This window comes from Felis catus, chromosome A1 (genome assembly GCF_018350175.1).
Source record: "Felis catus isolate Fca126 chromosome A1, F.catus_Fca126_mat1.0, whole genome shotgun sequence".
In the NCBI taxonomy this organism is placed as follows: Eukaryota; Metazoa; Chordata; class Mammalia; order Carnivora; family Felidae; genus Felis; species Felis catus.
The window spans coordinates 82150654-82164109 of NC_058368.1; the positions used below are offsets into that span (position 1 = coordinate 82150654).

Sequence of the window (13456 nt, forward strand, 5' to 3'; positions counted from 1 at the left end):
GCTCTGTGCTGACAGCCTGGAGCCTGCTTGGGATTCTGTGTCTCCCTCTCTCTGCCCCTCCCCTGCTCATGCTTTGTCTCTCTCTGTCTCAAAAGTAAATAAAAACATTAAAAAAAAAAACTAGAAAACAAGGGCACCTGGGGGGGGTCAGTCGGTTGAGCATCTGACTTCGGCTCAGGTCATGATCTCAAGGTTCATGGGTTCGAGCCCCACGTCGGGCTCTGTGGTGACAGCCCAGAGCCTGGATCCTGCTTCAGATTCTGTGTCTCTCTCTCTCTCTGCCCCTCCCCCACTCATTCTCTGTCTCTCAAAAATGAATAAACTTAAAAAAAAAAATTAAAAAAAAAACAGAAGTTTGGGACCCTAGTGCAACAATAAAAAGACAATGTCCCAGATTCATGGCATGTAAGTTACACACCCAGAGACATACTGACACTTTCCTGTGAAAGTACACGTGCCAGGCACCAGCACGGGGCACACTTCCACTAACTCCATGGTGGCCGTGTGGGTACACATCAGAGGTGACAGGCTCCCTCATTTCAGCTGGCAATCCTATCCTGGACACACAGGAGACACCGTGACCCGGATTTCTGTGACCGGGAGGTGAGGAGCTCTTCTCTGCTTGAGAATTTTTCTTGGGGAGGCTGTTCTGCAGGGAGAACAGCGCGCTGTCTCTGTGCTCTTCCCTCTGAAGTTTTCTAACAGCCCCTCAGCCCAGACGCACAGCAGCTGCCACGTTTCAGGACAGAGCCGTGGGGCTCACTGGGTCCAGAGCGGAGCATTGTGGGACCTGCCAGGGCCCGTGGGGGTGTCCCGGCATACAGAGGTAGGTGTCGACCATCTGCACCTCCCTTCCCACCAGCAGAGCGTCCAGCAGAGTGTCCACAGTGACCCAAAGGGGCTGAATCACGAACAGGATACGTAGGGAGGCGCTGCTCACAGAGGGAGTAAGCAAGTGGCCAGAGCGGCAAAGGTTCAGGAGGGTGTCTGTTTTTAGAGGTTCGATGACATTCCTCAGAGCCACCTCCAGGCCGGGCAGCTGGGCTGCTGACTGCTCAGGGCTGCGAGCTGTGAGCTGCCCCCATGCCCGGTGTGTGTGCTTTCCCTCCAGACCCGGACACGGATGCCAAGGCCCTGCACTGACCGCCCCAACTCGTAAAATTGTGCTAAAATATACCTGACAAAGAACTTGACCTCTGAACCACCCGTGAGGGAACAGACAGCTCAGTGGCCGTTAGCACACTCCCACTATTGTGCAGCCACCACCCTCTGTCACCGGGCTTTCTCATGTCCCCAGACCGAGTCTCTGACCCCGTGAACACACCTCCAGCCCCTGGCGCCCCTCCTGCTCTCTGCCACTGGGAATGGGGCTCCTCTAGGGGCCCCAGGGGAGTGGAGTCCCACAAGATTTGCCCTTCTGTGACAGGCTTGTTTCTGTGGACAGGTGGGTCCGAGCACCACCCCAGGCGGTTTTCAGTACTTCCAGCCCATTCAGTCTTTCTGTGGTGGGAGGTGCTGAGGACAGAGTCTAGCTGGTTATCCTTCCCTCTGAGCCTGTCCGACAGGTTTCTGGCTGGGCTGCCTGGGGTGCGGAGAGGGAGCCTCTCTGCCTGGGGAAGGAAATGGGGATCAAACGTGCTCAGAGGCCCCGTGGGCAGCCGTGGGGTGGGAGAAAGTGGGACAGGAAAGGCCCCCCGGAGCATGCCAGCAGGACGTGCCCTTTGCTAGAACCCCAGAAAAGGAAGCATATTTACAGAAGCCGGTGTCTGTGCACAGCCCGCTGGGCGGGTTTCCCAGGAGCGCGTCTACACCTGGGAGTGGGTTCCCCTCCCACAGCGAGTGTGAGGACTGGGTCGCAAGCCGAGAGGGCTGACAGAATTTGGGGCGACGGAAGAGTGCCCCTCCCCCCCTCCCCCGTCCTGGGCCGAGGGAAGGTGGCGCTGATGAGACTGTGGTCCTTCATGCAGGGGACCCGTGGCGTGAGTGTCTGTGCACCTCACACCGTGAGCCCCTCCTTACCCAGGAGGCCCAGGGATGAATGGGGCCCACGCCATTCTCGCAGACGAGAGTGCAGGCCGAAGGATGAGGTTCCATCCAGGCAGGCAGGGAACCCATGAAGGACATGTCCGGCAGCGAGGATGAGGATTGAGGGGCCCGCTGGTCAGCACCGAAGTGCCAGGCCACCCCTGTCACCCCGAGAGCTCCTGAAGCCACAGTTTCTCAGGGAAGGCCCTGGCTGACAGACGCTGGAAGGTCCAGCCAGACCCGCCCTTGTCTAAGAGACCATAAGGAAAGCATCCTTGGTGACACAGACATGACCCCATCCTGCCAGGAGATTTGTGATAGGCGACATATTTTATTTCTGTTTTTGAAATTATTTCCAAGTGAATAAAGTTACAAACACAACAAAATACAGTTAGTGTTTTTTTTCCCAACAAACCTATTTTAGAGGTTTGTATACAAAAGAGAAAAAAGAGAACATTGAATTAAACGGCTGTGGGTTATCACACAATCACATAATTAAAAGATCATAACTCAAGTGGCAAAGGTGCTTTCATAAAAGACTAAGGAAGTGATGCTGAGTTTGTACAACCCTGACCGTTGGCATTCGTGGGTGGAGATCTGAGACACGAGAGCACTCCCGAGATTTTTCACCAACAGATACTTCCTGTGGGAGCCCCACCGACTGGGCTCCCAGATGGATGTGTAAACACAGAAGGAGCTGTAAAATCTGAAGCAGGTCTAGGCTTCTAGCCTCTAACTGTGCAGACATGCAGACCCCACCCTGTGGGCTAACAGGCTCACACAGAGACGGTTCCTCCCACCCCCCCCCCCGCCACCGTGGGTCTCATTTACAAAGCCCAATGTCTGCTGGCTGCCAACCTTCTGCAAGGGGTGTTTCCACACGGGGTGCCTGCGGGCCTGCCTTGTGTGGAGGCAGCGGCCGTGTCCACCATGGAAGCACCTGCGTCCGTGGGGTCCTTAGACTCCACAGTCTTCACATAACATGAGCACATGCTGACCACCGAAAAGTACCCTCGGAAAATCACCCTCAACTGCAAGCTTCCCATAGGCAGGGGACCTGCGGCCGCATTTGGTGAATGGGGAGAGGGCCAACCCCCCTGCCCCGCAGGTCACAGACTCACCCCCCACCACTTGCCAGATGTTGGGAGGACCTGGGTGTACGACCTCCTTGAAGCTGCCATCTGGAGGAGATTCTGGTCGATTCTCCCACCACTTGGGCTGACACCACTCTGCGTTCTCCAGTGGACTTTCTGGTCTATTTAAAAATAGCACAATCCTACTCCTCGTTTTAAAAAGGGAACACTCGGTGAACATAGTATTTTTCTCTCCTCTGTCTGTCGTCACATTCTTTGCCAAACGTGGTCTCAGCCCCACTTCTGAACAAAGTATGAAGAAGGAAGGGGCCGGTAAGCCAGGTGGTACCCGTCCAGCCCCCGCCAGATGCCTCTGCTGCCCAGGCGCCCCCTGGGGTTGTGGCTCCAGGAAGCTAGCCGCAGATGAGGCTCAGCCTTCCCGAGACACCTGGGTCGGGGGCACTGGGCCCCCAGCAGGGGACACACCGTTCTGCGGCAGAGGACCCCAAGTTTGAGCCACACATGGCAGATGGGGCATCGCCCAAGGGCCCCCTCACCCATGGTTGGGGTCCACACCCAGGAGCCCAGACACGGGCCGGGCAGCCCCGTGTGCACATTCACAACTGTCACACACCCCAGGTCCCGCTGCGGGGCCCTCCCGGTGCGCCCCCAGTGTGGTTCCTGCTCAACTGGGGGCCCCACACCACCATCCAAGCCTGGCACATTCTGGCACCTGCTCAGGGCTTGTGGGCTCTGGACACCCCAGCTGTGGAAGGTGCCACTCTGCGGCCTGGAACCTGATGGCCCGAGTGGGGGGCAGGAAGTGAGCCCACCCCAGGACAAAACACACCGTATGCCTCCTGCTTAGCCCTTCCAGAAGCTCCGCACACCTGTCATCTCAGGTGGCCCTGGGAGGAGGCGCCCCGCCTTGCACAGGATGAGCCTGGACAACCCAGTTCTCTCTGAGCACTTTCCCTGCACGGACATTGCAGGCAGAGGATCAGATCACGGCACGCATCAAGGAAACTTCTACAGGACGGGTAGAGATGGTGTAGACGACTGTCCTGACAGGCAGCAAGCAGCAAGACGTGTCTGAGGAGCGGGAGCCCCCCATGAGGGGGGTCACGAGCGTGGGGTGCGTGGGCCAGCGGGCACAGCCTTCCCCCGCTGTCGGCTCTCACGAGCTGCTTCATGGCCCAGAACACGTGCGCTGTGACGTTGAGAGTTCTAGACTGTACATGAGGTGTGACCCCAATCGTGGCTGTGCCTTAGAGACACTGAGGGAAAAGCAGCCCACAACAATAACAAGCTATCTTGAGGTAACGTGATTATCAGTGGTTTTTATTTCCTTCCTCCCACTTGTACACAGACTCAAATATTCTAGCCGCAAACGGATGGTCTCAGTGACCGGAAAGCAAGGAACAACACACAACGCCCCAGGCAGAGTGGCAAGACTCCTGTGTTCTCAGGACACAGCAGGACAGGCAGCTGGGGATAGGGGGGGACGCGGCCCTGTGGCCTCTCACTGTCCCCACCACTTGGTGCTGCAAGAACGCCCCTGCAGGACTGCGCGTTTGAAAACAGTGCTGAACGCAAACTCCCATCCCTGTGCTCCGTCCCTTCCTGTGGGACAGTGTCGGTGGTCTGTCCTGCTCTGGCCCCGAGGGCACATCGAGCCAAGCTGAGGGGGCAGTGCAGGGGGTGCTGGGCCAGTCAGGGGCCGCAGCCTGACACCCGCCCTGTTGGTTGGTGTCTGCCGAGGACTCCGCAACGGGAAAGGCACCCTCAAAGTCCGGGCCGGCCAGAGCCACCAAGACAGGACAGGAGAGACACACACAAGGCTGAGCACCAAACCTTTAAAGAACTAAAACAACACAGCTCAACACAGAGACAGAAACGTGTGCCTGGATGCCTTAAGCACAGTAAAGAAAGGGACTCTCAGGGACAAGCGTCTGGATGTCCTGAGGGCCTCCCTCAGCCACATGGTTCCAGAGTGCAGACTCCCCAGACTGGTCACCGGAGACTGAGAGGGACCGCCACACAGAGCCCTGCACGCACGTGTCCGAGGCCATGTATTTGGAGGCAGGAAAACAGTCTAGAGCCTGGGTTAAGGTGTGGAAACCGACGTGCCAGACGTGTCAGAGGTTTGGGGGCCGGGCCTCACTTCGGAAGCTCAAACGTGTCGCTGGCCCTGATGGTTGTGGGTCTGAAGGACAGATCGAAGGACCTCTGGTCGCTGAAGCTCTGGGCTCTATACTTTGCGAAGCTTGCCAGCCTTCTGTGGTGCTCATGCTCCACCGCACCTCTCCCTGCCACAGGGGTGTGTGAGGGCCCCTCCTGGGCTGGAGCACGGGGAGCGGGCACCACGGAGCCCTGCGCTGGCTTGGGGCCGGAGGGCCACGGCCTTTCTCCCACCCGGTGTGGTGTTCCAGGCCCTCCCTGGCCACCCCTGGGGCCCGGTCCCTGGGACATCCTGCTTGGATCTGTAGTGGCCACTGCTTCTGAGGAGCTTTTGGGGGGGCCCACCGAGCTGCGGGACACCATCCTGCCAGCCTGGGCACTGTATCCCAAACGGGGGCTCTCTGCACGCCAAGCCTGCTGCCCCTGCACACGTTCTAGGCCCTTCTTGGGGTGTTGACCAGTCTCCATCTTGGTGGCCCCCGTGTCCGGACCACTGCCCACCTGGACCCCCCAGGGCCATTTCTGACCCTCTTCAGCAGCACATGGCCCAGGCTCCTGACCCCGGAGAGCTACCCCCTTCTCCAGGGGACCACCGAGCCTCATGGGCCCTGCGGCCCTCTCCTCCAGTGCCCCCAGGCCTGCCAGAGGTTGATGTGTGCCCCTGCTGTCCTCCACTCCCTTTGGGACGCCAGACCTTAGGAGGGATGCAGGCGGCAGGTGCGCCTGGAGGTCTGGGCACTTCGGGGGCACCTGGCCTGCCCGCTGCCCTTCTGCTGCCGCGGGAGAAGCCTCCACACTGGGAGGCACCTGCTTTTCAGGCAGGATGCACTTGTCTTCCTTGCTCGGTTGGTTCTGGGGAGGCCCCACGCCAGCACTGCCCTGGGTCGTGGGGTGAGACCAGCCTGGAACTGTGGACAGGTCGCCCTCGCATGGGCTCCCGTGTCTGGCTGTGGCACCTCTGCCCCCTGCCCCTGTGCTAGCTTCGCTCTCCGCCTCAGCGCGCGTGCACAAGGGGACCCCCGCCTCCGGCAGGGCCGCGGCCCGAGCCTCAGGGGTCCCCCCCAAGCCTCCACAGGCACCGCTCCCGGTTGCTCCGAGCCCGTGGTGCCTCCAGGACACGACTGGCACGGAACCGAGCGGGTGGCTGGCGGCCGGGGCACGAGCCTCTGCTGCGGGGCTGCAGTGAGGTGACGGGGGTCGGCCCTCTGCCTCCCGCACAGGCTTCCGCTCTCCAGCCACGACGTTTACCGGGCTCGGGGCGCTACCGGGCGCTGCCGCGGTGTGACTCTCCGCGGCCCCTGGGACCTCGGTACTCGGTTTGGGGCGTTCACTGAGGGAGGTGGGTCTGTCCCCACCCAGGCCGGTGCTGGAGCGCCCTGCGGCCCGCAGGCCGGACCGGGCTGAGCCCCTCCGTGGCGGCCCTCCGGGCTCTTGCTCGCGCAGGCCGTTCCCGTGCGCGGAGGCCGCGCTTTCGGACTTAGTCCCGCCGCGGCAGGGGGCCCAGTGGCCGTCCCCTCCCCACTGATTCTCCGAGGCCGTGGGATGATGCGATGGGGCGTCCTCGCCACGGGCGTGCCCGTCACCTGCTGCTGGCGACGGATGCTTCTGACAGGCGGGCTCAGGCGCGTCCTGCCCCGCCGGTCCCTCAGGATGCCGGAGACAGAGCGCGTTTCGGTCCGCAGCGCTGCGCGTGTTTTCCTTTCCCCGCGTGGGACTTTGCTGCCGACCAGCCGCTGACAGGTCCCGACCCACGCTGGCGGCGCCCATTTCAGGCGAGACACTCAGGGTTTCCAGGGAGCCCTGCCGTGGCCCCGCCGACCCTTTGCGGCCCGCGCTGGCTGCTCTGGTGGCCTCGCTGCCTACCGGCGCGGGATAAGGCTCTGGAGCACTTGCAAGCCCACCCCAGCACCCGGCCCCGCCCCCACGCATGCCCCCGCCTACATCCCCGCCCTCGGCCACACGCCCGCTCCCAACCACGCCCACACGCCCGCCCCCAGCCCCACCCACAGCCCCGCCCACACACCCGCCCCCGGCCTCAACCCCGCCCCTCGCCCCACTCGCGACCCCGCCCCCAACCCCGCCCACACACCCACCCCCGACCCCAATCCCGCCCCCAGCCCCACTCACGACCGCGCCCACACGCCCGCCCCCAACCACATCCCCTCCCCTAACCCCACTCACGACCCCGCCCCCAACCCCGCCCACACCTCCGCCCCCGCTCACATGCCCGCCCCCAACCGCGCCCACACTCCCGCCCCCAATCCCGCCCACGTCCCCAGCCCCACTCACGACCCCGCCCACACCCCCGCCCACATGCCCGCCCCCAACCACGCCCACACTCCCGCCCCCAATCCCGCCCACGTCCCCGCCCCCAGACCCACTCACGACCCCGCCCCCAACCCCACCCCCAGTCCCTCCCATGCCCATACCCCCTACCCCCCTCCAACCCGCGATCCCGACCCCGCCCACACCCCCGCCCTCGCCCACATGCCCGCCCCCAATCCCGCCCACGTCCCCGCCCCCAGACCCACTCACGACCCCGCCCCCAACCCCGCCCCCAGTCCCTCCCATGCCCATACCCCCTACCCCCCTCCAACCGGCGATCCTGACCCCGCCCATATCCCCGTCCGGGCTCACGCCTCCACCCCAGCCCCCAACTCCGCCCTCGCCTCCGCCCCCACTCACGCTCCTGCCCCCATTTACTCTCCCATCCCAAGCCTTAGGCCCAACCCCAACCCGGCCCCCAGCCCCGCCCCCGCCCCCACTCAAGCCCACACCCTCACCTCGGCCCCCGTCCCCGCTCCCTCCGCCGCCCATGCCCCCACCCCCATTCATGCCTCCTCCCCCACCCGCACCCCTGCCCGTACCCACATCCCCACCGCTCCGAAGACTAGAACCCTTGTCTCCACCACCTGGTGCCTTTGGCAGCGCGGCGGGAGGCGGCATTTCGTGCACGAGCGGCCGCCTGACCGTTATCTGCGGAGGCTCGGCGGCCGGCTGTGCGCGCCGCAGGGCCTGAACCGCGGGCACCGCAAGTGGCGGGACACGTCCCGCTACCTTCTGTTCCGGGAAAGTCTGCTGCACGGCGAACAGGGGATCTCGCTCCGAGCCTGGGGTCGCTACTTCTGTTTCATCCTCAGAACTGCAAACTGTCAGGGCCACCTCGGGGGCCACCCCTGCTTGCGCCCTCGGGGGCCCAGGCCACAGGCTCGCCCTGGCTCCCCCCGGCCCCCAGGTGTACTGTGCAGAGTCCCCTGCGGGGGGGTCCCCCATCCTGTCCTCTCTTGCTGCCCCAGCATGCCAAGGGCTGGCTGGTTTGAGTGGGGCCACCCTGGGCTCACAGCCAGGAAGGGCCTCACCCCTGTGGGAGGCAGAAGCGGGGTCTGGTTTGGAAACAGGCTTGGGCCCCATACCCAGGAACCCGGCTTCCAGACTGTCCCCAGGAGCCGTGGCACTGGGTGCTGGGGGCTGTTCGGGGTGCCCACCAGGCTGCCCCCATCCCACTGTTTTATTCTCCCTGGATGCCGCGTCCCCTGCGCTGGACACGTGCCCCCGGTCGGAGTGGCCGATTTTGGCGCAGTGGGACAGCCAGCTCCTGGGGCTGCAGACGACCGTGGCAATGTTGAAGGCCAGCACGGGCTCAGCGGTGCAGGCCAGGAAGCGGGCTAGTGGCGTCCGGATGCAGGTGCTGGCCATGGTGGCTGTGCAGAGCACACGGGCCTCTGGTCGGTGCGTCTTCCTCCTGCGCAGGCCCTTCTTCCTCCCCTCCGTGCGGAGCGGCAGCACGCTGGCCTCGGAGCAGAGACAGCCGCTTTGCTCAAACTTCGCCCGCAGCCTGGACAGGACAGAGCCCCTCTTGCTGGCCGGCTTTGGCAGGGGCCCTCTGGCAGCTTCCGGCTTCTCACACACGTTTTTCTCCTCTGCCGCCAAGAATATCTTCAGAATGTTCTTCACGGTGCCCTTTCCCCCGGTGGGGAGGCCACGCCGGGACTTCTCGTTGCACAGCGGCTCCCCATCCTGCGCCGTGCGGCCGGTTCCCTCCCGGGCCTTGTCCAGAAGTTTGTTGATGGTGGCGGTGACCAAGATCCTGCTGGGGCCCTGCTTGTCCTTGAAGATCAGCCTCCCCACCTCCCGGGTCTTCTTGAGGCGGGGCTCTCGGCCAGTGCCCATGAACTTGGCCTGCAGCAACTGAAAGCATGTGGGCCGCCGGTGGGCATCCTGAGTATCCTGAGCGCGGCTGACCCTGCTCTCCCTGCGCTCTGACCCCCGGGTAGGAGGAGGCCCTGGGGGCCTGTCCTGGAGGTCAGTGATGTAGAGCAGCAGACTGCTGAGGATGGCACGGGCTGCAGGGTCACACGTCACACTGCTGACCTTCTTTCTCAGGGCTTGGGCATCAATGGGCTTCTTACCACCACAAATCTTGCCTCGCTTGGAGCTGTAGGAAAAAAGAAATCAATTGTCATAGATTTTAATCATCGTTTTTCCCACGGTGACTCCATCGAACATTTCAAATACCCCAAGAAGTCCAGGAGGAAGGACAGACAGAGGAGACTAGGAGACATGAGGGATGCCCATTGCCTCTCGGGCCAGTGTCCCCTGCCCACTCCTAACCCACTATCCCATCAAAGGCTTTGGGACGCTGGTGTTAAATAGCTCTGTGGCAGCACTTTGGAAAACTAATGTGCATGTGCAAAGTATTTGAGTTTTTTAAAAATGAAGCATAGAGAATTTATATTTTCTGTGGGGTTCTTGCATATCTAACTTTAATTATGGGGAATGAAACTAACACCACTGGTATATCCGACTCCCTCCCAGTGCTGAGTCCCTGAGAGCAATCTGGAAGACTGCAGGCCCCAGGCGGGATGAGGGTCCCCTGGAGCCAGAGGAAGTGGTCTTTGCTGCAGAGTGGGAGGTAGGCTGGGGCGCCCGCTGAGGCCTGCATTCCTGAGCCCCCAGAGAAACCTTGAGGCTGAGGGCCCTGAGCCCCTGTCCCTTGCAGCCCTGTCCCCAGGAGATGCTTCTCAGCACCTCGGCCACAGTCCCCACACCTCAACCTAGCCACTGACAAGTCTGGGGTGTCTGGTCCTCGATGGGGCTTCTCTCTCCTGAGCAGCCTGGCACTGGAGGTCCCCCCCCACCCCCAGCCCCGTGGGCACAGCCATTCCAACCTCTCCAAGTGGCTCCTCTGTGAAGACACACCCAGAATACAGCCCAGCCATTCCCAGGAGCCCACAAGGATGCAGAGCAGGGACCATGACACACTGCTGTTTATGACACCAAAGACTCAGAAACGTTCTAAGCATGCACCCCCCGGGCTGCCCAAATTCGGGCATGGCCCTGTGCAGCGAGAGCTCCGCCCACACAGGGCGGTGCTCACTGAGTGGCTAGAAACGCGGCTGCAGAGCTGTGTGTGGACTTGGGCCCAACCATGTTGTCCGACTGAAACTGGATGGGAAGGTAACATACAAAGACTTTTCTTTTCAGCCTTTATGTATTTCCCAGAAAGGAGCGCTCTGAAGGCAGAGGCCACACGCACACGTGCTTGTAAACAGCGGTCAGGAGCCTGGTGAGCCTGTGTGCTGGGGTCGCGGGCGGTCCATCAGGTGGCAGCCTGACCCCAGGCCGCGCTTGGGGCGCCGGTGCCTGGCAGCGGGTCCTCTCCAGGAACAAAACCTCGGGCACCTGCCCCCGCAGGCTCCCCAAACCCCTAGGTCACCTGGCTGCAGTCAGTTGGTGCCGAGTGGCCACTTTGCTGTTGTGGGACGCCAGAGGACTCGTGAGAGCAGAGTCCGGCAGCTCCACCGCCGTGTCTGACTCCGGTGGCTGCCAGGGGCCTGGGAACCTGCCTCTCCGGCTGCCGCTGGCCCAGGCCTCCCCTTGCCAACGCCTGAGACAGTGGGGGCTCCTTCCTAGACTCAGACAGCTGTGGGCTTGGACAGCTGCCCTGGTGAGCCAGGCTCCTGAAACAAAACTGAAACCCGAACCCAGGCCCAGGCCAGAGGCCAGCCGGCTGGCCACAGGGGACAGGTGCTCAAAGCACCAGGGGAAGCCAGGCTGCGGCTGCGCGGGTCCGGCGGCAGGAGCGAGGGGCTCTGGGGCATACTGGGAGCTGCGACCCCCAAGAAGGCGGTGCCCTCTCCACGGGTGGGGCACCCAGGACACCCACACCCCGGACCCCAGGATTAGGGGCCGCAGAACAGCAGGCCGACTCCAGTGTTGCTGGGGCGGCGTTTGGCCCCTCCTGTTCCCTCGGAGAAGGCCGGCAGTCTCCAGCCGCGTGTGCCAGGACCCAGCCGTGGCTTGCCCCACCGCCCGGGGGCCCCTCTCCCTCTACCCTCTGCAAGGTCACCAGACACCTCGCTTTACCTGTGGAGGTAGGTTGTCAGAGGCCAGCTTGGGGCTTGGTGGTCCAGGCTTCCTCCAGAGCCCGCGAGCCTCCTCTCCCCGCCTTGCCAAGGCAGTCCCCCGAGTCCCAGACCCGCCAGGCCGCTCTGATCCACGCCGTGGGCATTGCAGCCTGGCGGGTAGCTCGGTTGGCGGCACCTTTTAGTTTGGCAGAGGCGCACCGACCTCGGGCGGCCCTGGGTCTCTTCACGGCCGATCAGCCTGAAGCCCCAGCCACTGTCCCCGCCACTGCCCCGGCTTAGCTCGCTCTGCCTGGTTCTCGCTGCCGCCCTGCAGGTACCCATGCGGAGGACGCTCGGGGGGCCCCACAGTGCAGGGGCCTCAGGGTCCGGCCAACACTGGATCTCCCGGGCACGTGACACAGGGCTGACACCCCTCCCCACACACACAGCCCACGGCCATCCACCCCCATGTTCCTCTGCGCCGCCAGCACACTGCGTGCGTGGATCTTGCGTCGGCATTGTGGGGACTCGGCTGTTTCCAGAATGGGGGGCAGGCAGGGACGGGCTCCTGCTGCGGGCGAGGTGTGGCCCTGCCTCTGCACCCACATCTGGTGCCGTCCACGCTTGTGCCCCTCCTTCAGGGACCCTGTCCACCCTCTGAGGACACGGGGAGCCCGGCCCCACCGGAGCCCGCTCCGCACTCCCAGCAGGACCCCAGGCCGAGCGACCCCGGCCTGTCCACGCGGTGCCCAGTGAGCGTCTGCGAAGGGTCCACGTCTGGCTCCGAGCCCGACGCCGGCAGGGCCTCGGTCAGTGCTGAAGAACTCCATGCTGTGGCCAAGACACCGCCTGTCACTGTCACCGTACGCTTCCATCAGTGGACCTTGAGTGGCCCCTCAGGGAACAGTGGCCTCCGCAGTGCCTGCCACCCGCACCCCATGCAGGGGCCTCTGGGCCCAGGAGGGGCCTGGTGGGGGTGTGGAGATGAGGCCCTTCTGGCTGTGCCAGCCACCCCCTGCTTGGCCTTTCCGGTCACCTTTGTGACTGCGGGTTGAGTCATTCGATGGCTAAAATAGCTCTGGGGACATTCTGACATGTGAGCACGGCCCCCTGAGGACCTGCCATGTGGCCTCCTCTGCCCCTCCACGTTCCCTGCCTCCGGGTACTGTGACCCCACAGTCCAACAGAAAGACGGAGAATTGGGCTGGCATCAGGTTTGTGCCAACTTCCCATCTGAACCCAAGGCGGCTCTGGAAGGGGGTCAGAGTGACAGAAAGCTGGATGTGGACCGCGCCCTATTTCTCTGCCATTGGCCTGCAGGCACCGGGGTCACCGGACGCCTCCCTCCAAGATCTCCAACCCAGGGGGTGCGGATGGCCCCTCCGTGCTGGGAGGCGCCTTCATGACAGCAGGTGCGGGCTCCAGCCCAGGGCTTCTGGCCATACCACGTTTGCACATTCTCACGCTGACCGTGTCATCCAGGCGCCACTTGGCCTCTTGCTAAGCTCCAGCCCCCTGTACTCATTACGGCTGGCTTTTACCTACCAGCCCCCACCCCACCCCACCCCCCCGGCAGGGCTGCGACCAGCTTCCTGCTTCCACTGCCACCTAAGAACGGTTTTCACTCCCAGAGATCCAAGACGTACAGGCTGATATGCAGGGGATTAGCCAGGACCACACGGTCCTTTTTCAGGCAAGCCCTGCCTTGCCAAGGTGGCCTCACCTCCAGCCGGACGTGTGCAAGATTCAGGAGAAAGACCCCGGCAACAGACGCAGAAGTGTGACTGCATGGGCAACAGCCTCCATGAACACAATACCTCTCCTCTGCTC

The 13456-nt window shown here is 63.0% G+C and overlaps 1 protein-coding gene across 1 annotated transcript; it reads right to left on the reverse strand.

The window, feature by feature from the left end:
- Nucleotides 1–5258: 5258 nt before the first annotated feature.
- Nucleotides 5259–13361, reverse strand: LOC105260444 (collagen alpha-1(I) chain). The gene is made up of 3 exons (XM_045060204.1): nucleotides 11646–13361; nucleotides 8063–9714; nucleotides 5259–7138 (listed from the first exon to the last, which is right to left on the reverse strand). Exons 1-3 carry the CDS (start codon nucleotides 12143–12145, stop codon nucleotides 5259–5261), a joined length of 4032 nt encoding a protein of 1343 aa, XP_044916139.1. The 5' UTR covers nucleotides 12146–13361.
- Nucleotides 13362–13456: the final 95 nt, after the last annotated feature.

Excerpts from the sequence above, each read along its gene's own strand:
- LOC105260444 (XM_045060204.1), bottom strand. The coding sequence starts at position 12,145 with ATGCCGACGCAAGATCCACGCACGCAGTGTGCTGGCGGCGCAGAGGAA. Across the intron at positions 9,715-11,645 it reads CTGACAACCTACCTCCACAG|CTCCAAGCGAGGCAAGATTT; the intron begins GTAAAGCGAGGT and ends TTTTTCCTACAG. Across the intron at positions 7,139-8,062 it reads GAGCGGGGACGGGGGCCGAG|GCAGCGAGGCCACCAGAGCA; the intron begins GTGAGGGTGTGG and ends CCGCGCCGGTAG.